Source organism: Podarcis tiliguerta, assembly GCF_965153285.1.
Source record: "Podarcis tiliguerta genome assembly, chromosome: 2".
Taxonomy (NCBI): Eukaryota; Metazoa; Chordata; class Lepidosauria; order Squamata; family Lacertidae; genus Podarcis; species Podarcis tiliguerta.
The window spans coordinates 10,350,880-10,374,871 of record NC_139535.1 but is presented as its reverse complement, the minus strand read 5'-3'; the positions used below and the strand labels follow the sequence as shown (position 1 = coordinate 10,374,871).

Genomic DNA, 23,992 nt, shown 5'->3' with positions numbered 1-23,992 from the left:
GATGATGGACGTTGTAGTCCCAAAACATCTGGAGGGCCAAGTTTGGGGATGCCTGTATTACAACATAAGAAGAGTCTGCTCAATTGGGCAAAGGCCCACCTAGTCCAGCATCCTGCTCTCACAGTGGCCAGCTAGATGCCTGTGGGAAACCAGCAAGCAGGTTCTGAGTACAAGAGCCCTCTGCCTTCCTGTGCTTTCCAGGAACTAGTATTAAGAAGCATTATTGCCTAGGACCGTGAGGGCAGAGCACAGACATCAGTCCAATCCTCTTTTTCAAGCTATCCAAGTTGTTGGCCATCGCTGTCTCCTGTAGGATGGAATTCCATAGATTAAAAAAGCAGAATACAACCAAGAACGCTTTCGGACCACAACTCAATAATTCTTGAACTAAAAGGCGAGAAAAATACTCCATTTAGAATATTGATCATATTTTGGACAATAGAATGAAAGGTGTTTTAGCAGAAAAAAATCATCACAATCAGGCCTGCTTTCTACCAGGACGTCAGATGAAGGAGAATATAAGGAATATAGTTGAAATTATTGAATATTTGGAAGTAAAAAATTAGAAAAAAGCGGCCTTAATGTTTATAGATGCTGAAAAGGTTTTTGATAATGTTTCATGGGCTTTTATGAAAAAGATAAAAGAAAAAATGAATTTTGGGGAAGCATTTGGGAGAGGAATTGATGCAATTTATTCTTACCAACAGTCTATGCTGATTGTTAATAAGGTTATAACAGAAAAGTGTAAAATAACGAAGGGGACAAGACAAGGATATCCCCTATCACCATTATTATTTATTTTGGTATTAGAGGCCCTGGAGAGAGAGAAAAAGTGGAGAAATTAATTAGAGGAATAACAGTAGAAAATAAAGCATATAAATTAAAAGGTTTTGCAGTTGACCTTGTAAGTAGCGTGAAGGATCCCATAAATACTCCAGTGAAGGTGGTAGAAAAGATACAGGACTTCGGGCAGACCGGAGGCTTTAAACTAAACAAGAATAAGACTCAGAAAACAGAGTTAGTTATACATAAAAAGTCAAATACTGAGAGATTTGTTTGACAGCTAAGAATATAAATATTTTTAAAGACAATTACAAGAATGAGTGGAAAGAAATAAAAAGAGGTTTAGAGATATGGGGAAGAATGAATTTCTCATTTTGAGGAAGAATATCAGTAATAAAAATGAATGTATTGCCAAAAATGTTATTTTTACTCCAATCAGTCCAGGCAATAGGCAACGCAGGATGCTTTGAAAAATAGCAAGAAGATACATCTAAGTTTATCTGGAAAGGGACGAAATCAAGTATAAAAAATAAATTATTAAGAGAGAGAGGAGGTTTCGCCCTGCTGGGTTTGAAACATTATTATGAAGCATCCTGTTTCTGCTAGAACCGGGAATGGATTACATTGGAAAACACAGATACTGTATATTAGTTCTGCAAGGACACAAATAATGGATAGCATGCATATTTATGGTAGGAAAAAGGCCAAGGTGTTTAGAGCTTTTCAGAATCATATAGTAAGAAAACCAATTTGTAGGGTATGAGAGAAGTATAAAAATTTGCTTGCGTAAAAAACACCCTGGTGGCTTTCTCCCTTGGAAGCAATATCTCTGAAAAAAATTGAATATGAGAAGTAATTGGCCGACTTATAGAGAGCTGTTAACTGAAGTTGAAAACCAACTGAAATTAAAAGATTTTGAAGAGATAAAAGGAAGCTGTAACTGACTGCTTACAGTACCATCAGCTAAACGATATCTTTAAGATAGACAAAAAGAACGGTTTTAGTTATGAGACATCCCTATTTCAAAAAGAACTCTTAGGAAGTAACATAACAAGTTCTGTCTAAAATGTATAACTTGCTCCTAGAAAGGTATACAAAAGATGAACAGGTCAAAGCAGTTATGACGAAATGGGAAAGGGACTTAGGACATAACATACAAATGACAGATTGGGAGAGGCTTTGGAAAACAGATCTGAAATTCACAGCTTGCTGTACATGGAAAGAAAACTACATGAAAAGGGTGTACTGGTGGTATTTGACTCCTAGTAAGTTATCTGAAATGTATAGTGTAAGTTCAACTTTCTGCTGGAAATGTAAAGAAGAAGTGGGTACCTTTTGCTATATGTGGTGGTCATGTAAGATAACAGTATCATTTTGGGAAATGGTATATAATGAAAAAGTAGAGACACCGCCTTGCCAACGAGCGCAGTGGAAACCAGGAAGTTAAAAAAAAGGCTGGGGAGGGCACGGGATGAGGGGCAGGGGAGCGGGAGCGGGCTTTTTACTTCTGCAGCTTGTTTTCAGGCAGGATAGATTTGAGCATTGTCTGGGTCCCAATGCCCCTACTCCTTTTTTATGCTCCATTCTATTGCTGCCAGGGGCTGCTTATTACTCAAACTGAACCTGATACCAGTAGCCACGTGTGCAAACAACGTAGAAGGCTGCAAGGAGGAGCGCTTTTACACAGCTAATGGCGAATCCCCTGCAATCCAAGTCCTGATCACTTGCTCAAATCTATCCTGCCTCAAAACAAGCAACGGAAGGAAGAGGCTGCAAACTCTTAAATGGAAAAAACCCCAGGCACAGGGCAAATACCCTGAGTAAAATAGTAAAGGGAGGCAGGTGATTCAAAGCCAGAAGGCACTTTTAAAAGTGGTGCGTAGCCAGCAGAAGGTTCACCCGCTCTCTAAACGGAGCAATGAGGCTGCAGAGGGACGGCAGGACACAGGGGGGGTTGGATCAGGAAGGATAAAATTTAAGCAACCAGCAGCAAAAAAACCCCAACCTCGAGCTCTGAGCCACGAGCGCAGTGAAAATCAGGAAGTAAAAAAGGAAGGCTGCTGGGGACTGGAGGGCAGAGGATGAGGGAGAGGGGGAAATTACGCAAATCGCCCACGTCTCAGCTGATCCGCTGGCTCCTTGAGCCAGCACACTAAACAAACACACAGCTCCTGTCCCTCTTAGTCTCACTCTGATATACCAGTAGTTTATTAAACAGTTTAGTGCAACATTTGATTCAGAATATTTTCCCCCTGTTTTCCTCCTCTGAAAACTAGGTGCGTCTTAAGGTCCAGTGCGCCTTATGGAGCAAAAAATATGGTACTATCAGGACCCATGAAAGGGATGGAGCGAAGTCATGTGATTCAGAGAATCTCATGAATTGATTACATAAATGTCTTTGATATAAACTTGCATTTGTAAAAACCAATAAAATATTTCAAAAAAAGGGAAGTCCATAGATTGACTATGCTTCTGTTGATTCATCATTTGCAAACCCAGAAATAGGTGCTCCTGTTTTTGAACTTTGCCTCGGAAACCGAACGTGCTCCTGAGCTTCCATTTTTACTGTTGCACAGCAAATTTAAGTCCCCCCCCCCCATCATAATTAAGGTTTTTTTCATCCCACTTGTATCCTTGAGCAGCTAATTTTGTTGAACTGTTTCTTTAAATCTAAAGGTTCATCATTGTTTCACCCAATGTGTATACCTTTAAGGGGCCAGAGCAAGGGCCAGAGCAGACTAACGAGATCCAGCTTTGCAGCTGTGGGGCATAGCAGGTGCTGCTGAGTAGCATTGATTAAGCTGTGTTGGGAATTGGCTGCAGTATATAAGGAGCAGCACCTAGCTCTGCCATTTACCCTGGGGTTGGGTCGTGTTTGTTTGTAGATGTATTTGATGTAAATGGAGTTTTTGTTTCTTATTAAAACCTTGCTTAAGTTATTTTTGAGTCCCTTCTTTTTAATGCAAGCTCTCCCCAGCAAGCTCTCTGCGCTACTATACTGCGGAAAAGCCAACAAATTTAAGTCCCCACTCCCATTGTAATTAAAGCTTTTTTCATCCCATTTGTTCCCTTGCACAGCTGATTTAAGCGCCCACCCCATCAATATTAAAGCCATTTCTGGTTGCAGTGTTCTGAGGTGACATTTGGTGCTTTAGTTTTTTCCTATTTTTTGCGTTTTTGTTTGTGTGGCTTTTTCATTTTTGACTGTGGCTTCTTCTTTTTTTAATTTTTATCATCAACAATACTGTCTTCTTTATTTTATGGTACAGAACATTGATTACTGCTTTCATTTTACGGATCAATGGTCTTGTTAGATAGTAAAATTCATGTTAAATTGCTGTTTTAGGGGTTGTTTTTAAAAGTCTGGAAAGGATTAATCCATTTTGTATTACTTTCTATGGGAAAGCACGCCTTGGTTTTGGAACGCTTTGGTTTTGGAAGACTTCCGGAACCTATTATGTTTGACAACCAAGGTACCACTGTAACTCCTAAGATTTAAAATGCTGGAGGAAGAAAATCTGCCCCCAATACAGTGGTACCTCAGGTTAAGTACTTAATTCGTTCCGGAGGTCTGTTCTTAACTGGAAACTGTTCTTAACCTGAAGCACCACTTTAGCTAATGCGGCCTCCTGCTGCCGCCGCACGTTATTTGTTCTCATCCTGAAGCAAAGTTCTTAACCAGAGGTACTATTTCTGGGTTAGTGGAGTCTGTAACCTGAGCGTATGTAACCCGAGGTACCACTGTACTTTATGAAAGGGATTCAAGAAACAAAGAGCTGCTTTGGAGAAGGCCTCACCCGTTCCTTCTTAGGTTCAGGAACTTCCTTCCATTTGTCTCCTCTCCATCTTTTCCTCTTTCTCCCTCCACCATCCATCTATCCCTGTCCCCATCTCCTCTGCCCTGGAACTCACCAGATTTCTCCAAGGGTCCTGGGAGGGAATGCTCAGAGGTTGTGGGGAGGGATGCGGGAGACAGCCTGACCAGGTCAACCGTCCATCTTCCTCCTTCCATCCTGGCCAGGGTTGCAGGTTCAGTCTCAGCTAGGTTTGCAGGTTCAGCTTCCTGAGGAGAGCAGAATCCAGAGCAAGTTGCAGCTTCCTGTGAGGGAGGGAAGAAGAAGCCAAGGGAGTCTGAGAGCCCCTGCAGGGATTCTCCTGCCCAAGACATTCTGCTGCCCCTGGAGAAGCCCCAACTGGGCACCCCCTCCCCCAAGAGCCTCTATCCATTTTCAAACAGCTTTGACAATTCCTTTCACCTCCCTGTCCCACCTCCCTTCCTAAGACTGGCATGGTATGCACATTAGTGGCCTGAGAGTAGATCCCATGGAACTTAAGAGTTACTCTGCAAAGGACTGCTCTGAATACATGGGTGGCCCTTGCACGGAGAAGAAGGAAGCCCCTTGCTTGCATCTGGACCCCCTAAGAGAGGCGGTGGATCCGCCCACTGCTCCCTCTGCCCTCGCTGCCGCCTCCTCCTCTGTCCTCCTCCCCTGCAAACACCCTTTGCTCTTCTTGCTCAGGGGAGAGAGGCAGGAAGAGCCTTCAATCCCATCCCTTTCCTCCTCTGCAGCCCAGTGAGAGGGGAAGGAGCTGCAGCGCCTGGTTCACTTCATGGTTTACTGGGATTGTGAATGAACACGTCCTCTGCCTTCCATGTGGTGGGAGTGGGGGGGTTAAAAGTGGTGAGGAGACCCCCCCTCCAGTCCTTTTGGGAAACGGGAGTTTTGGTCAGGAGTAAACAACTTAGATGGCAAGTTCACAAGAGAAGCACTTTGGAGCACTGCTTGCTCTTACTAGAGGACAACATACACGTTTACACCACGGGATTCCTTAGAGAGGGCATTTCTTTAAATTCAAAGGCCATTTCTACAAAATGGAAGTATTCTGCTGGCAGCCCTATATAGGAAAGTTTTCGATGTTTTAAAATTTTTGGTGTTTTTGTTGGAAGCCGCCCAGAGCGGCTGAAGCAACACAGTTTTTATTTTATTATTATTAATTATTATTATTATTCCCTCGTAAGCCCATCCTGCTATGCATGCTGGTCAGAGACTTTGTCCCCCCCCCCCCCCGTTGAACGCAAGACGGCTTCCTATTTTTACTGCTGTTCTTTACATTTCTATACTGCCCTTCCTCCAAAGATCACAGGGCAGCTTCTAATAATAATAATAATAATAATTTTTATTTATACCCCGCCCTCCCCAGCCAAGGCCGGGCTCAGAGCGGCTTACAAGCAATAATAAAAACAAGTTGAATGATTACAACTTAAAAACAATATTAAAATACAACATTAAAATATTGAAACATAAAAATACAGTGGTGCCCCGCAAGACGAATGCCTCGCAAGACGGAAAACCCGCTAGACGAAAGGGTTTTCCGTTTTGGAGGTGCTTCGCAGGACGAATTTCTCTATGGGCTTGCTTCGCAAGACGAAAATGTCTTGCGATTCCTGGGGGTTTTTTCCGCTCCCCACCCCCTTTTTCTAAGGCACTAAGCTGCTAATAGCCTTTTAGCACCTAATCCGCTAATCCCTTAAACCTTTAATAGCCGCTAATAGCTGCTAAACCGCTAATAGCGCTAATCCGCTAATGGGCTTGCTTTGCAAGATGAAAAAACCGCTAGACGAAGAGACTTACGGAACGGATTCTGTCTTGCGAGGCACCGCTGCATTAAAATGTAGCCTCATCGCAGGAGGAGAAGGAAAGAAAAAAGAAAGAGAGGGCGGGAATCAAATTGGCACCAAGCCAAAGGCCAGGCAGAACAACTCTGTCTTACAGGCCCTGCGGAAATAAATCAGATCCTGCAGGGCCCTGGTCTAATGAGGCAGAGCGTTCCACCAGGCCGGAGCCAGAGTTGAAAAGGCCCTGGCTCTGGTTGAAGCCAATCTAACTTCCTTAGGGCCCGGGACCACTAGGGTGTTGCTATTTATGGACCTTGAGGCTCTTCGTGGGGCATAGCGGGAGAGGCGGTCCCGTACGAGGGTCCTAGGCCGTGAAGGGCTTTAAAGGTCAAAAGCAGCACCTTAAATCTGACCCTGTACTCCACCGGGAGCCAGTGCAGCTTGAAAAGCACTGGATGAATATGCTCCCATGGCAGAGACCCCATGAGGAGCCTCGCTGCAGCATTCTGCACCCGCTGGAGTTTCTGGGACAGCTTCAAGGGCAGCCCTGCGTAGAGCGAATTACAGTAGTCAAGCCTGGAGATGACTGTCGCATGGATCACTGTGGCCAGGTCGGGGCGGGAAAGGTAAGGGACCAACTGCTTGATGCGGCGAAGGTGGAAAAATGTCGCCTTGGCTGTTGCTGTAACCTGCGCCTCCTTGGAAAGGGAGGCGTCAAGGATTACACCCAAACTCTTAACAGAAGGCAATGGCACTAATTGGGCCCCCGCAAGAGAAGGGAGTTGGTCCCTCATCCCCATGCCATCCCGACCCAGCCATAGGACCTCTGTCTTCGAAGGATTTAGTTTCAATCGGCTCCCACGAAACCATCCAGCCACAGCTTCCAAGCATCTGGTCAGTGTGTTCGGGGCCGAGTCGGTGTGGCCATCCATCAGCAGATAGAGCTGAGTGTCATCAGCATATTGGTGACAGCCCAGCCCAAAGCTCCGGATAATCTGGGCAAGGGGGCGTATAAAGATGTTAAAAAGCATCGGGGAGAGAATTGTGCCCTGCGGCACTCCACACACCAAGGAGTGGCGCGATGACATTTCCCTCCCTAGTGCCACCCTCTGTCCCCGACCAGAGATAAAAGAGCACAGCCAGTTACGGGCTATGCCCTGTATCCCCACGTCTGCGAGGCTGTGGTCCAGAAGATAATGATTGACCATGTCAAAGGCTGCTGACAAATCTAGAAGGATCACCAGTCCTGACCCGCCTCAATCCAGTTGTCTACGGAGATCATCTGTTAGGGCAACCAGAGCCGTCTCGGTCCCAAAACCAGGACGGAAACCAGACTGAAATGGATCTAAAGCCGATGTTTCCTCCAGAAACCAACCAAGCTGTTCGGCAACCGCTCTCTCAATTACCTTACCCAAGAGAAAAACACAGAGATACATAGCAGAGTAAGAAATAAAAACACCCCCCCCCCCAACTCAGTTGTGAAGTCCATAGATTGTTTAATAAGCCAAACCCCTGGGAGAAGAGGAAGGCTTTTGCCTGTTGCCTAAATATAAGGTCCTCCTCCGAGGGGTCTTCTGCTGGGGTATAGATATTAAATTTAAATTAATACTATTAAGGCGATCCTGGCCAGCAATGCCCACCCCTCTCCCCTTGCCCGCCTCCTTCCCTGCAACTCCCTTTGCACCAGATCCCTGCAGGAGGAAGCTTCTCCCCCCCCCCTCCCCTTCAAGGCCCCCTTTAGGGAAACAGCTCCCTTTCCTCCCTTCTCTTCTCCCCGCCCAGGGGCTTCTCATCCTGGACCCCCTCGCAAAGCCCCTTCCCTCCTTCCCCGCCATTGCCTTTGCACTCACCCGAAATCCCAGGCAGCGGGGGCGGGAATGGGAGCCCCTGTGTGGGAGGCAGGGAGTGAGGGCGCTTAATTAGGAGGCTTGATTAGGAAGAAGCCCCCTCCTGCGCACAATGCAGCCCCCCTTCCCGCCTCCCTCCCTCCTTTGCCAGCTCCAATTTTATCTCTGCTGGTGAAGCCGGAAGTGGAGGCAACTCAGAGGAGGAAGGAGAAGTTTCTCCCCACGCTCAGCCTCTTGTCTGTTATTTGATAATTGGGGGAAGGAAAACCTTGTAGCACCCAACCAATGGGAAGACGAGGGAGGGAACGTGTGCAGAGGGAATATAAACTTATACTTTGCCTCAGCTGGACTGCACCTGCTTGGGACCCCCACTTTTGCAAGAACGTATTATCCTCACTAAGGGCTTGCCGATCAGAAGATTGGCAGTTCGAATCCCCGCGAAGGGTTGAGCTCCCATTGCTCTTTCTCTGCTCCTGCCAGCCTAGCAGTTCGAAAGCACATCAAACTGCAAGTAGATAAATAGGTACCTGTTGTAAACAAAATCTGCCCTTATTCCCTTATAGGGACACAAGAGCCCTTATAGAGTCCTTTGCAGGTTCTCCATTAGTGGGAGAAAATAACAGAGGCCAACCAGAGAATATTGAGAAGCAAAGCAGCTGGTAAGCCAGATCTTTATTGAACTGTTGCAACAGGGTGCTCCCCTCACACACAGGAGAAAGGAGGAGGACCCCGGACAAAGGTGTGCCTGCCATTATATAGACCTTTTAAATTCCCTTCCCTGGAGCTCAAGACCACCCCTCCATACATCATACATACATCACAGAAGGGGTGTAACCCAAGACCACCCCCCACAAACATCATACCTACAACATAGAAAAGGCGGTCTGCAACAGAAATTTGAATGTTCTTGTTTTTCCTGTCTGCCAGGTTATCTGATAATGGCTTACCTGATTGCCTTTCCTGGTAGTCTGGCCATTCCTTTGAGACGGTGATTACCCAATTCCTGAGACAATGGGAAGGCCCCTCACCCCTCCCTCCTTGCAGAGAATACATTTCGTCAGTTTGGGAGTCAAAATGGTCTCAGGACGGTCTTCCTGTGCTGCTCCAGACACGTGGTCCACGTATCTATGTACGTGTTTGCTTGGTACATTTATGAACATCTATTATATATAAAAGGGACGCGGGTGGTGCTGTGGGTAAAGCGCCTCAGCGCCTAGGACTTGTCGATCACATGGTCGGCGGTTCGAATCCCCGCGGCAGGCTGAGCTCCCGTCGTTCGGTCCCAGCTCCTGCCCACCTAGCAGTTTGAAAGCACCCTTAAGTGCAAGTACATAAATAGGTACCGCTTTCTAGCGGGAAGGTAAACAGCGTTTCCGTGTGCTGCTCTGGTGCCGGCTCGCCACAGCAGCTTCGTCATGCTGGCCACGTGACCCGGAAGTGTCTGCAGACAGCGCTGGCTCCCGGCCTCTAGAGTGAGATGAGCGCACAACCCTAGAGTCTGTCAAGACTGGCCTGTACAGGCAGGGGTACCTTTACCTATTGTATATAAAAGGCCTTAAATTTTTTTATTACATAACACTCCAGCGGGAAGGTGAACGGCGTTTTCGTGCACTGCTCCAGATTGCCAGAAGCGGCTTAGTCATGCTGGCCACATGACCTGGAAGCTGTAAGCCGGCTCCCTCGGCCAGTAAAGTGAGATGAGCACCGCAACCCTAGAGTTGTCCGCGACTGGACCTAATGGTCAGGGGTCGCTTTACCTTTATGATTGTTAGTAGATACAATAAAATACCTAGAATGAGACCAGATAAAAAGGCAGCCCTGCTCTTGGTGGATGCGGAGAAAGCATTTGATGTTTCAGGGGCATTCATGCAAAAACTTTGTAAATGATGAGTTTGGGTGAGAAAATATGTAGTGGTATAAAAGCGATTTATAATTCCCAAAGGTCAGACTAATTATAAATGGTGAAATATCAGAAGCTTTTAATATCTCTAAGGGAACAAGACAGGGCTGCCCTCTTTCTCCTCTCCTCTTTATCACACTTCTGGAAGTATATTTTAAAGCAATAAGAGAAGACCCTAGAATAGAAGGAATTAAAGATGGACAAAGGGCCTATAAGGTCAGAGCCTTCTCAGACAATCTAATAATTACAACAGAAAACCCTCTACAGCAGCAGTTCTCAACCTGTGGGTCCCCAGATGTTGTTGGACTACAACTCCCATCATCCCTGAGCTCTGGCCTTGCTAGCTAGGGGTGATGGGAGTTGTAGTTCAGCAACATCTGGGGACCCACAGGTTGAAAAAGGCTGCTCTAGAGAGTACTATACCGTGGTACCTCAGGTTACATACGCTTCATATTACAGACTCCGCTAACCCAGAAATAGTACCTTGGGTTAGGAACTTTGCTTCAGGATGAGAAGAGAAATCGTGCTCCGGCGGCGCGGCAGCAGCAGGAGCTCTCATTAGCTAAAGTGGTGCTTCAGGTTAAGAACAGTTTCAGGTTAAGAACGGACCTCCGGAACGAATTAAGTACTTAACCCGAGGTATTAAGTACTTAATTAATTACTTAACCCTAGTAACATCTGGGGGCCCACAGGCTGAAAAAGGCTGCTCTAGAGTATTGTAGTAATATTGAAAAAAACAAGGCCAAGAATAAAATACAAAATACAGACTTAAAAGAAAGGAGAGGCTTTTCCCTTCCAGATCTCAAAATTTACTATGAAGCAGCTTGTCTTACTCGGATTCGGGATTGGATTAAATTGGAGAATGAAGAGGCAATAGAACTGGAAGAACATGACAACAGATTTGGTTGGCATGCATATTTGTGGTATGGGAAAACAAAGGTACACAAAGGACTCTACAATACTATAATAAGTTTTTACTAAAGGTATGGGGAAAATACAAGGAATTATTGGAACCCCAAACTCCGTGGTGGCTATCACCCATTGAAGCACTATCACTAATATGAAACAATAAGACATACAGGAATAGGCTGGTTTCAATTTGTTGTTGTTGTTTAATCGTGTCTGACTCTTCGTGACCCCATGGACCAGAACACGGCAGGCACTTCTGTCTTCCACTGCCTCCCGCAGTTTGGTCAGACTCATGTTTGTAGCTTCGAGAACACTGGTTTCAATACCATCAATTAAATGCAATTTTTGAGGAAGACAAGAAAGTAAATGGATTTGATACAAAATTATTTGAATTAGACAAAGAATTGATTATAAATGATGATAAAAATTTATCCAAAATGTATAAACTATTATTAAATTGGCACTTAAAAGTCAAAGAGGTTAAAGATGTCATGTTCAAATGGGCACAAGATTTTGGTCATACAATTGATTTAGAAAAATGGGAAAACTTAAGGAAAAGAGGCATAATATTTACAGCATGTTATACAATAAAATATTTTTTTAAAAAAAACGATATACAGATAGTATCTTAAACCCTCAAAATTGGCTAAAATGTACCAAAACACCAGTGAAAAGTGTTGGAGGTACAAACTTAAAGAAGGGAATTTCTTCCATATGTGGTGGACGTGCCCTAAAATTAAATAATTTTGAGATACCATTAATGAAGAATTAAATAAAAGGTTAAGACATACTTCCCCCCAAAAAACATAAATGTTTTTTTGGGCCTATTAACAACAGACATCCCAAAAGAAACCAAAAGAATATTTTTGTATGCAGTAATGGCGGCCAGGATAGAAATTGCTAAAAATTGGAAAAGTAACATAACACCAATGTAAGAAGAAAGAGTTCTTAAATTGTCAGGATATCTTGAATTGGCCAAACTTACAGGTTTAATAAGAAATTATAATAATGAGAAAATAAGGAGAGAGTGGGAAGTCTTTATAAATTATATGAAGAGAACCAATTTTCAGCTTCAAACTTGGCTTAGTTTAGAATAAAAATCTCACAGGTATTTAGAGTAATTCTCCAAAAAATTAATCATTACAGACAACCAGTGATATGAAGAATAAAGAGCCAATGCTTGTTTGTGTGATGTATAAGTATAAATTAAGAAAAAAAGGTGGTCACCAAATAGCATGGCCCCCCATTTTAGTTTGAGGACTATCCCTGCCTCCGGGTCTGGTGTCATTTGGATGGATACTGGAATCAGCAAGGGAGACCCAGATGTCCCGAAGGTGCTGCTATGCAATGCCAGGTCAATGATTCATAAGACCACTGCCATCCATGACTTGATTGTGGATGGAGAACTTGACCTGGCATGTGTAACAGGGACTTGGTGGGATGAAGCAGATGGACCTGTCCTTGCCGCTGCTTGTCCACCAGGCTTCTCTTACGCACAGCAACTCAAGTCATGGGGGCAGGGGGGTGGTTTGCAGGAAGTCATTAATTTGCACCAGGCATCCTATTGGAAAGACCCAGTTCTCCGAGTGCATATTCTTGAAGTTGAACAATAGGGGCAGTACAGGATTCCTTTTGGAAGCGCCTGCCAACCTAGCAGTTCGAAAGCACCCCTGGGTGCAAGTAGATAAATAGGGACCGCTTACTAGCGGGAAGGTAAACGGCATTTCCGTGTGCTGCTCTGGCTCGCCAGAGCAGCTTCGTCACGCTGGCCACATGACCCGGAAGTGTCTGCGGACAGCACTGGCTCCCGGCCTCGAGAGTGAGATGAGCCCAGAACCCTAGAGTCTGTCAAGACTGGCCCGTATGGGCAGGGGTACCTTTACCTTTACCTATACAAAATAATTTTTTTAAAAAAAATGATGTACAGATGGTATCTTAAAGGCTCGAAATTGGCTAAAATGTACCAAAACACCAGTGGAAAGTGTTGGAGGTGCAAACTTAAAGAAGGGAATTTCTCCCATATGTGGTGGATGTGCCCTAAAATTAAATACTTTTGGGATACATTAATGAAGAATTAAATAAAATCTTACGACATAATTTCCCCAAAAAACCAAAAATGTTTTTTTGGGCCTATTAACAACAGACATCCCAAAAGAAACAAAAGAATATTTTTGTATGCAGTAATGGACCTGTCCTTGCCGCTGCTTGTCCACCAGGTTTCTCTTACGCACAGCAACCCAAGTCATGTGGGCAGGGAGGGGGTGGTGGTTTGCAGTGATTTGTAGGAAGTCATTAATTTGCACCAGGTGTCCTATTGGGAAGACCCAGTTCTTTGAGTGCATGTTCTTGAAGTCGGACAATAGAGTCAGTACAGGATTGCTTTTGGTGTACCGATCTCACCGCTGCACCAAGGATCCCCTGCCCGAACTGCTTCAGGTTGTGGCAGATGTTCTCCTGCAGACGCCTAGTTTGGTTGTCCTGGGGGGATTTTAACATTCACACCGACACAACCTTACAAGGGGCCGATTGGGACTTTGTGGGAAGCATGGCCTCCATGGGGCTGTCCCTAAATAAGTTTGGCCCAACTCACAGCCGCGGACATGCCTTAGACCTGGTGTTCATCTCTATGGATGTTGGTGATCTGACACCAAGTAAAAGTGAATCTGCGGGACGCGGGTGGCGCTGTGGGTTAAAGCCTCAGTGCCTAGGGCTTGCCGATCGAAAGGTCAGCGGTTCGAATCCCCGCGGCGGGGTGCGCTCCCGCTGTTCGGTCCCAGCGCCTGCCAACCTAGAAGTTCGAAAGCACCCCCGGGTGCAAGTAGATAAATAGGGACCGCTTACTAGCGGGAAGGTAAACGGCTCGCCAGAGCAGTGATGTCACGCTGGCCACGTGACCCGGAAGTGTCTTCGGACAGCGCTGGCCCTTGGCCTCTTTGAGTGAGATGGGCGCACAACCCTAGAGTCTGTCAAGACTGGCCCGTACGGGCAGGGGTACCTTTACCTTTAAAAGTGAATCTAAAGAAATGCCATGGTCAGAATACTTTCTGGTGCAACTGGACTTCTCCACAACCCTTCCCCTCTGCAGGGACGTGGGACCGATTTGGATGGTCTGCCCCTGCCACTTAATGGATCCAAATGGTTTCCAGAAAGTGGTAGGGGATGCTTTATCCCATGTTGATGGCCTTTCAGGTGATTCCCTGGTGGCCTGTTGGAATGTGGAGTTAACCAGGGCTATTGACTGTCTGGCTCTGAAGAGCCCACTCCGATTGCATGAAGGCCGGACAGCCCAGTGGTTTTCCATAGATCTGAGAGCAACAAGACGGCTAGAGCGCCAGTGGCAGAAACCTCATTCTGAATCTGACTGGACATGGGTTAGAGCTCAACGTCAAGCCTACCAAATGGCGATAGCGAAGGTGAAGCAAACCTTCTTCACCAACTCTATTCCATCTGCAGAAAACAGCAGCAGGAGACTCTTTCAAGTAGTTAGCAATCTAATGGAACCATCTCTCCAGTGGCGCCCGGTACAGGCCACATGATCTCCTGCAATGATTTTGCAAAGTTTTTTTGCAGATAAAGTCACTCAGATTCAGAGAGGTAGACTCCCCCGTGGGAGCAAGGCGGGGGCTCGTGAGTGCTAGAGTCCTGTCTAGTAAAGTTGCGTGGGATCAATTCCAACCTGTTACGTCCGAGGATGTGGACAGGCTGCTTGGACGAGTGAAACCAACCACCTGTCTCCTTGATCCTTGCCCATCCTGGCTCATAAAAGCTAGCCGGGAAGGGCTAGGCGATGGGCTCCGTGGGGTGGTGAATGCTTCTCTCTGTGAGGGAGCCTTCCCAGACACACTGAAAGAGGCAGTTACCGTGGTACTTCTGGTTAAGAACTTAATTCGTTCTGGAGGTCTGTTCTTAACGTGAAACTTTTCTTAACCTGTAGCACCACTTTAGGTAATCGGGCCTCCTGCTGCCGCTGTACGATTTCTGTTCTCATCCTGAAGCAAAGTTCTTAACCCGAGGTAATATTTCTGGGTTAGCGGAGTCTGTAACCTGAACCCGAGGCACCACTGTATTAAACTGCTTCTTAAAAAAAATATCTTTAGACCCAGCCAATACGGCCAAATATCACCCAGTCTCAAATCTTCCATTCTTTGGCAAGGTGATTGAGTGGGTGGTTGTTGAACAACTCCAGGGATGCCTGGAAGATGTGGACAATTTGGATCCCTTCCAGTTGGGTTTCAGGCCTCATCATGGGATTGAAACTGACATGGGCACGCTGGTCGATGATCTCCTGCGGGCTAGGGATAAAGGTGAGAGCTGTTTCCTAGTTCCGCTGGATCTTTAAGAGGCTTTTGACACCATCAGCCATAACATTCTCCTGGACCATCTAGACGGGCTGGGAGCTAGAGGCACTGTTATACACTGTGCTGTGTTCAGAAAGTGGTGTTGGGGGATGAGTGTTCAGACCCGAGCTCTCACTTGTGGGGTGCCTCATGGTTCCATCCTCTCCCCATGCTTTTCAACATCTACATGAAGCCGCTGGGAGAGATCAGGGGGTTTGGGCTGGATGTTCACCAGTATACGGATACCCAGCTCTACCTCTCTTTCAAATCAGAACCAGTGAAGATGGTGAAGGTCCTGTGTGAGTGTCTGGAGACAGTTGGAGGATGGATGGCGGCTAACATATTAAAGTTGAATCCTGACAAGGCAGATGTCCTGTTTTGGGGGGATAGGAGGCAGGCAGGTGTGGAGGTCTCCCTGGTCCTGAATGGGGTAACTGTGCCCCTAAAAGACCAGGTGTGCAGCCTGGGAGTCATTTTGGACTTGCAGCTGTCAATGAAAGCGCAGGTCAATTCTGTGTCCAGGGCAGCTGTTTACCAGCTCCATCTGGTACGCAGGCTGAGACCCTATCTGCCCGCAGACTGTCTTGCCAGAGTAGTGCATGCTCCAGTTATCTCCCGCTTGGACTACTGCAATGCGCTCTACGTGGGGCTACCTTTGAAGGTGATCCGGAAAAAACAACTAATCCAGAATGCGGCAGCTAGAGTGGTGACGGGGTGCAGCTGCCATGACCACATTACACTGGTATTGAAAGACCAACATGGGCTCCCATTGCATTTCTGAGCAGAAATCAAAGTGTTGGTGCTGACCTTTAAAGCCCTAAATGGCCTCGGTCCAGTATACCTGAAGGAGAGTCTCCACCTCCAGCGTTCTGCTGGGACATGGAGGTCCAGCAGCAAGAGCCTTCTGGTGGTTCCCTCACTGTGAGAAGCAGAGTTACAGGGAACCAGGAAGAGGGCCTTCTTGGTAGTGGTGCCCTCCCTTCCCACCAGATTTCAAAGGAAAAAACAGCCACCAGACTATAAAATCCATCTGAAGGCTGCCCTATTTGGGAAGCTTTAATATCTGGAGGACTATTGTAGTTCAATATTTTGTTGGAAGCCACCCAGCGCGGCTGGAGAAATCCAGCCAGACGGGCGTGGTACAAATAACAAATATTATTATTATTGAAAACAAACACAGTCAAATTCCTTTCTGTACATCCACAGACTTGACAATCATCTTCACTTCCCAAGAAATCTGGGAAACCTGAGTGGAAAACTCCCTACATTTATATGGTTTCCTGTCTGTGTGAATTATCTTATGAATATTAAGGTCTCCACTCCCTCTGAAGCTTTTTCCATGTTTCATAAATCTGGTTTTCCCCATGTGAGTTAGCGGATGTTTCCTAAGGTTCCATATTGCCTTAAGCTTCTCCACTGTGGGAGTTGGCCAATGTAATGTAAGTTTATCCTCCCTGTTGAAGCTCTTTCCACATTCAGTACATTTAAATGGTTTATCCCCTGTATGAGTTAGTAGGTGTATTCTAAGTGCTCTACTTTTGCTGAAGCTCCTTCCACATTCACTACATTTAAATGGTTTCTTCCCCATGTGTTAGTTGGTGTCTTATAAGGTGTTGATATGGACTGAAGCTCTTTCCACATTCAGTACATTTAAATGGTTTCTCCCCCGTGTGGGTTCGTTGGTGTATTCTAAGGTGTCCATTTCGACTGAAGCTCTTTCCACATTCAATACATTTAAATGGTTTCTCCCCTGTGTGAATTCGTTGGTGTATTCTAAGGTTTCCACTTCCACTGTAGCTCTTTCCACATTCAATACATTTAAATGGTTTCTCCCCCGTGTGAGTTCGTTGGTGTATTCTAAGTGTTCCATTTCGACTGAAGCTCTTTCCACATTCAATACATTCAAATGGTTTCTCCCCTGTGTGAGTTCGTTGGTGACTTCTAAGGTGTCCATACAGACTGAAGCTCTTTCCACATTCAATACATTTAAATGGTGTCTCACCTGTGTGAGTTACTTGGTGTATTCTAAGGTTTCCACTTCCACTGAAGCTCTTTCCACATTCAATACATTCAAATGGTTTCTCCCCTGTGTGAGTTAGTTGGTGTATTCTAAGGTATCCACTTCTACTGAAGCACTTTCCACATTCAATACACTTAAATGGTTTCTCCTCTATGTGAGTTTGCAGATGTCTTCTAAGTGTTCCATTATGACTGAAGCTCTTTCCACATTCAATACATTTAAATGGTTTCTCCCCCGTGTGAGTTCGTTGGTGTATTCTAAGTGTTCCATTTCGACTGAAGCTCTTTCCACATTCAATACATTTAAATGGTTTCTCCCCTGTGTGAGTTTGTTGGTGACTTCTAAGGTGTCCATACTGACTGAAGCTCTTTCCACATTCAATACATTTAAATGGTGTCTCACCTGTGTGAGTTCGTTGGTGTCTTCTAAGGCTTCCGCTTTCACTGAAGCTCTTTCCACATTCAATACATTTAAATGGTTTCTCCCCCGTGTGAGTTCGTTGGTGACTTCTAAGGTGTCCATACTGACTGAAGCTCTTTCCACATTCAGTACATTTAAATGGTGTCTCACCTGTGTGAGTTCGTTGGTGTTTTCTAAGGCTTCCACTTTCACTGAAGCACTTTCCACATTCAATACACTTAAAGGGTTTCTCCTCTATGTGAGTTTGCAGATGTCTTCTAAGTGTTCCATTTTGACTGAAGCTCTTTCCACATTCAATACATTTAAATGGTTTCTCCCCCGTGTGAGTTCGTTGGTGTATTCTAAGGGTTCCATTTTGACTGAAGCACTTTCCACATTCAATACATTCAAATGGTTTCCCCCCTGTGTGAGTTCCTTGATGTTTTCTAAGAGTTCCATTTTCCCTGATGCTCTTTCGATAGTCAGTACATTTAAATCGTTTCTCCTCTATGTGAATTCGTTGATGTGTCCTCAGTCTTCCACTGTGACTAAAGCACATCCCACATTCCATGCATTTAAACTGTTTCTTTGTTCTTCGCAATGAATTCACAGATGGCTCCATAGAATTCTGGCCATCATCTTCCTCACCTGTTTGGGAGTGGGGGCGGGGTGGGGAGAATCCTGTTAAGACTTACAAGAAAGACAAGAAAGGAACTGAACACACGTCAATCCCAATATGCACCTTCTCCTATTTTAACACTGTCTCATTTCTCCATTGTCCTCTCTATGTTCCAAACTTTTAGGAATGCAGGTGAGATAATGGCAAGAACAACACATGATCACTCCGTTCACACTTAATAAACTGCATTATTTTATAATTTATGGTGGAACTGGCTTCTTAGACACATCTCTGTATTTCTCTTTTTCCAGGGAGGAAATGATCACAGGCTCAAGTAGCAGTCTCTCCTATGACTAAGAAGCAAAACTTTAGTGTTACTATGCCACATGTAACTTTAAAAATATTGCACTATATTAGAAGAGGCATCCTCAAACTTGGCCCTCCAGATGTTCTGGGACTACAATTCCCATCATCCCAGACCACTGGTCCTGTTAGCTAGGGATGATGGTAGTTGTAGTTCCAAAACATCTGGAGGGCCAAGTTTGGGGATGCCTGTATCAGAACATAAGAAGAGCCTGCTCGATTGGGCATAATAATAATAATAATAATAATTTATTATTTATACCCCACCCATCTGGCTGGGTTTCCCCAGCCACTCTGGGCGGCTTCTCCTATTGCACCTTCTCCTATTTCACCTTCTCCTATTGCACCTTCTCCTAGGTGGGCAAAGGCCCACCTAGTCCAACATCCTGTTCTCACAGTGGTCAACTAAATGCTTGCGGGAAACCAGCAAGCAGGATTTGAGTACAAGAGTCCTCTGCCTTCCTGTGCTTTGAGTCTAATCCTCTTTTTCAAGCTATCCAAGTTGTTGGCCATCACTCCTATAGGATGGAAGTCCATAGAAGTCCATTTAGAGTATTGCTCATATTTTGGGCAATAGAATGAAAGGTGTTTTAGGAGAAAAAGATCATCACAATCAGGCCTGCTTTCCCCCAGGACGTCAGATGAAGGAGAATATAAGGAATATAATTGATATTATTGAATATTTGGAAGTAAGAAATGAGAAAAAAGTGGCCTTAATGTTTATAGATGCTGAAAAGGCTTTTGATAATGTTTCATGGACTTCTATGAAAAAGATAAAAGAAAAAATGAATTTTGGGGAAGCATTCGGGAGAGGAATTGATGCAATTTATTCTTACCAACAGGCTATGCTGATTGTTAATAAGGTTATAATAGAAAAGTGTAAAATAAGGAAGGGGACAAGACAAGGATATCCCCTATCACCATTATTATTTATTTTTGTACCAGAGGTTCTTCCGAGAGAGGAAGAGTGGAGAAATTAATTAGAGGAATAACAGTAGAAAATAAAGCATATAAATCAAAAGCTTTTGCAGTTGACCTTGTAATAACAGTGAAAGATCCCAAAAATACTCCAACAAAGGTAGTAAAAAAGATACAGTACTTCAGGCAGGCTGGAGGCTTTAAACTAAACAAGAATAAGACTAGGTTTTTGGTAAAAAAACACATGATGGAGCAAGACAAATAGGAATTACAACAGAAAACAGAATTAGTTATACATAAAAAAGTCAAATACTGAGAGATATGTTTGACAGCTAAGAATAGTAATATTTTTAAAGACAATAAGGAGAATGTGTGGAAAGAAATAAAAAGAGATTTAGCGATATGGGGAAGAATGAATTTATCATTTTGGGGAAGAATATTAGTAATAAAAATGAATGTATTGCCAAAAATATTAAAGCTGTTACTGGTTGCAGTGTTCTGAGGTGACATTTGCTGCTTTATTTTTTCCTATTTTTTGTGTTTTTGTTTGTGAGGCTTTTTCAATTTTGACTGAGGCTTGTTTGTTTGTTTTATGATTGATTTATTGATTGATTAACTGTGGAAAGGGATAAAAGCCCCCCATTCAAACAATGACTATCATCAGTGCAGGTAAGAATTTTTTTTAAAATTTTTATCATCTGCAATGCTGTCTTATTTATTTTATTGTACAGAACATTGATTATTGCTTTCTTTTTATGGATCCATGGTCTTGTTAGATAGTAAAATTCATGTTAAATTGCTGTTTTAGGGGTTGTTTTTAAAAGTCTGGAATGGATTAATCCATTTTGCATTACTTTCTACGGGAAATCATGCCTTGGTTTTGGAACGCTTTGGTTTTGGAAGACTTCCGGAAACCGATTATGTTTAAGAACCAAGGTACCACTGTAACTCCTAAGATTTAAAATCCTGGAGGAAGAAAATCTGCCCCCACTACTTTATGATAGGGATTCAAGAAACAAAGAGCTGCTTTGGAGAAGGCCTCACCCCTTCCTTCTTCCTGTCAGGAACTTCCTTCCATTTGTCTCCTCTCCATCTTTTCCTCTTTCTCCCTCCACCATCCATCTATCCCTGTCCCCATCTCCTCTCCCCCGGAATTCACCAGATTTCTCCAAGGGGCCTGGGAGGGAATGCTCAGAGGTTGTGGGGAGGGATGCGGGAGACAGCCTGACCAGGTCAACCGTCCATCTTCCTCCTTCCATCCTGGCCAGGGTTGCAGGTTCAGTCACAGCTAGGTTTGCAGGTTCAGCTTCCTGAGGAGCGCAGAAGCCAGAGCAAGTTGCAGCTTCCTGGGAGGGAGGGAAGAAGAAGCCAAGGGAGTCTGAGAGCCCCTGCAGGGATTCTCCTGCCCAAGACATTCTGCTGCCCTTGGAGAAGCCCCAACTGGGCACCCCCTTCCCAAGAGCCCCCACCCATTTTCAAATACCTTTGGCAATTCCTTTCATCACCTCCCTTCCTTTTTTATTTTTTTTATTTTATTTTTATTTATTTTATTTTGTTTATTCAATCTTTATTGGTTTAAAATCAGCACACACACACACACACACACACACACACCAAAAGCTTATAAATAGGAAAAGAAACAAAACAAAAAAGCACAATACATTACATAATACAAAAGAAATAGAACAATACATCACAAATGCACAAAATTATTCCACCCATCAACTTCCGACTTCCTTGATATAGGTTATTTATTTTCTTAATTAGGTAAAGGTATCCCTGACCGTTAGGTCCAGTCATGGATGACTCTGGGGTTGCGGCGCTCATCTCGCTTTACTGACCGAGGGAGCCGGCGTTTGTCTGCACTCAGCTTCCGGGTCATGGGGCCAGCATGACTAAGCCGCTTCTGGCAAACCAGAGCAGCGCATGGAAACACCGTTTACCTTTCCGCCGGAGCGGTATGTAATAAAAAAAGTATTTATCTACTTGAACTTTTGATGTGCTTTCGAACTGCTAGGTTGGCAATTTTCTTAATTACTTGCCTCTATTTTTCAATAAACTTTATCTTTGTTAAATCTTGTCAGAATACTTTGTACCTTATTCAATTCCGAGAGTTATTCAAAGCATTTCAAAGTTTTTATAAGGGGACACTGTTCTTTTAAATATTGTCTATAGGGTTCCCATTCCCTTTTAAACTTTTGGGCTGATCGATTTCTCATCTTTGTTAATTCTTGTCTGAATTCTTTATACCTTATTCAATTCCGAGAGTTATTTAAAGCATTCTAAAGTTTTTATAAAGGGACACTGTTCTTTTAAATATTGTCTATAGAGCTCCCATTCCCGTTTAAACTTTTGGGCCAATTGATTTCTTATCTTTTCCGTCATCTGTGCTACTTCTATATATTGAAGGATTTTTACTTGTCACTCCTCTTTTAATGGAATTTTATCTCCTTTCTATCCCTTGGCAATCAGCATCCTCACTGCAGTTGTTGCATAGAAAAAGACCCCTCCCCAAGAGCCCTGTACATTTTCAAACACCTTTGGCAATTCCTTTCACCTGCCTGTCCCACCTCCCTTCCTAAGGCTGGCATGGTATGCACATTAGTGGCCTGAGAGTAGATCCCATAGAACTTAAGAGTTAATCTGCAAAGGACTGCTCTGAATACATGGGTGGCCCTTGCATGGAGAAGAAGGAAGCCCCTTGCTTGCATCTGGACCCCCTGGGAGAGGCGGTGGATCCGCCCACTGCTCCCTCTGCCCTCTCTGCCGCCTCCTCCTCTGTCCTCCTCCCCTGCAAACACCCTTTGCTCTTCTTGCTCAGGGGAGAGAGGCAGGAAGAGCCTTCAATCCCATCCCTTTCCTCCTCTGCAGCCCAGTGAGAGGGGAAGGAGCGGCAGCGCCTGGTTCACTTCATGGCTTACTGGGATTGTGAATGAACACGTCCTCTGCCTTCCATGCGGTGGGAGTGGGGGGGTTAAAAGTGGTGAGGAGACCCCCCCCTCTCCAGTCCTTTTGGGAAACGGGAGTTTTGGTCAGGAGTAAACAAGTTAGATGGCAAGTTCACAAGAGAAGCACTTTGGAGCACTGCTTGCTCTTACTATGTGTTTGGACCTAGAGGACAACATACACGTTTACACCACAGGCTTCCTTAAAGAGGGCATTTCTTTAAATTCAAAGGCCATTTCTACAAAATGGAAGTATTCTGCTGGCAGCCCTATATAGGAAAGTTTTTCATGTTTTAAATTTTTTGGTGTTTTTGATGGAAATCGCCCAGAGTGGCTGAGGCAACACAGTCAGATGGGCAGGGTGCAAGTAATGAATTATTTATTTTTATTTTACTCTTATTCTTATTAATTTTATTCCCTCCTAAGCCCATCCTGTTATGCATACTGATCAGAGACTTTGTCCCAACCCCCCCCCCCTTGAACGCAAGAGGGCTTCCTATTTTTACAGCTATTCTTCACATTCCTATACTGCCCTTCCTCCAAAGATCACAGGGCAGCTTACAAGAGAAAACCACAGAGATGCATAGCAGAGCAGGAAATAAAAACGAAAACCCTCCAGCCCCCCCATGCAGGTGTGCAGTCCATAGATTGTTTAATGAGCCAAACCCCTGGGAGAAGAGCAAGACTTTCCCCTGTTGCCTAAAGATAAGGTCCTCCTCCGAGGGGCCTTCTGCTGGGGTATAGATATTAAAATTAAAATTAAAACTATTATTAAGGCGATCCTGGCCAGAAATGCCCACCCCTCTCCCCTCCCGCCTCCTCCCTTTCCACCAGATCCAAGCAGGAGGAAGCTTCTCCCCCCCCCCCCTTCAAGGCCCCCTTTAGGGAAACAGCTCCCTTTCCTCCCTTCTCTTCTCCCCATCCGGGGGCTTCTCATCCTGGACCCCCTCGCAAAGCCCCTTCCCTCCTTCCCCGCCATTGGCTTTGCACTCACCCGAAATCCTGGGCAGCGGGGGCGGGAATGGGAGCCCCGCGTGGGAGGCAGGGAGTGAGGGCGCTTAATTAGGAGGCTTGATTAGGAAGAAGCCCCTCCTCCGCACAATGCAGCCCCCCTTCCCGCCTCCCTCCCTTCTTTGCCAGCTCCAATTTTATCTCTGCTGGTGAAGCCGGAAGTGGAGGCAACTCAGAGGAAGAAGTTTCTCCCCACGCTCAGCCTCTTGTCTGTTATTTGATAATTGGGGGAAGGAAAACCTTGCAGCACCCAACCAATGGGGAGACGGAACGTGTGCATGGGGAATATAAACTCATGCTTTGCTCCAGCTGGACTGTGCCTGC

At 44.9% G+C, this 23,992-nt stretch overlaps 2 protein-coding genes across 6 annotated transcripts in view; both read right to left on the bottom strand.

Moving 5' to 3' along the window:
• The window catches only part of LOC310670314 (uncharacterized protein), a 44,518-nt gene that overhangs the window by 3,360 nt on the left and 17,166 nt on the right, over nt 1-23,992 (bottom strand). The window contains exons 1-3 of one of the 5 annotated variants that reach the window (XM_083425471.1): nt 8,251-8,384; nt 7,652-7,806; nt 4,696-4,878 (exon numbers count right to left, since the gene is read on the bottom strand). In XM_083425471.1, the coding sequence (XP_083281597.1) occupies nt 4,696-4,878; nt 7,652-7,682 (214 nt within the window). In that variant the 5' untranslated portion in view covers nt 7,683-7,806; nt 8,251-8,384. Of the gene's footprint in view, nt 1-4,695; nt 4,883-7,651; nt 8,024-8,250; nt 8,385-23,651; nt 23,742-23,992 lie in introns of those variants that run through there. The other 4 variants (XM_083425473.1, XM_083425474.1, XM_083425470.1 and 1 more) reach the window with 4 other exon arrangements.
• Nucleotides 16,574-23,289, bottom strand: LOC310672919 (uncharacterized protein; the record flags this gene model as incomplete). The annotated part of the gene is made up of 5 exons (XM_083430603.1): nt 22,251-23,289; nt 20,872-21,195; nt 17,984-18,460; nt 17,294-17,563; nt 16,574-16,893 (listed from the first exon to the last, which is right to left on the bottom strand). Exons 2-5 carry the CDS (start codon nt 21,125-21,127, stop codon nt 16,574-16,576), a joined length of 1,323 nt encoding a protein of 440 aa, XP_083286729.1. The 5' UTR covers nt 21,128-21,195; nt 22,251-23,289.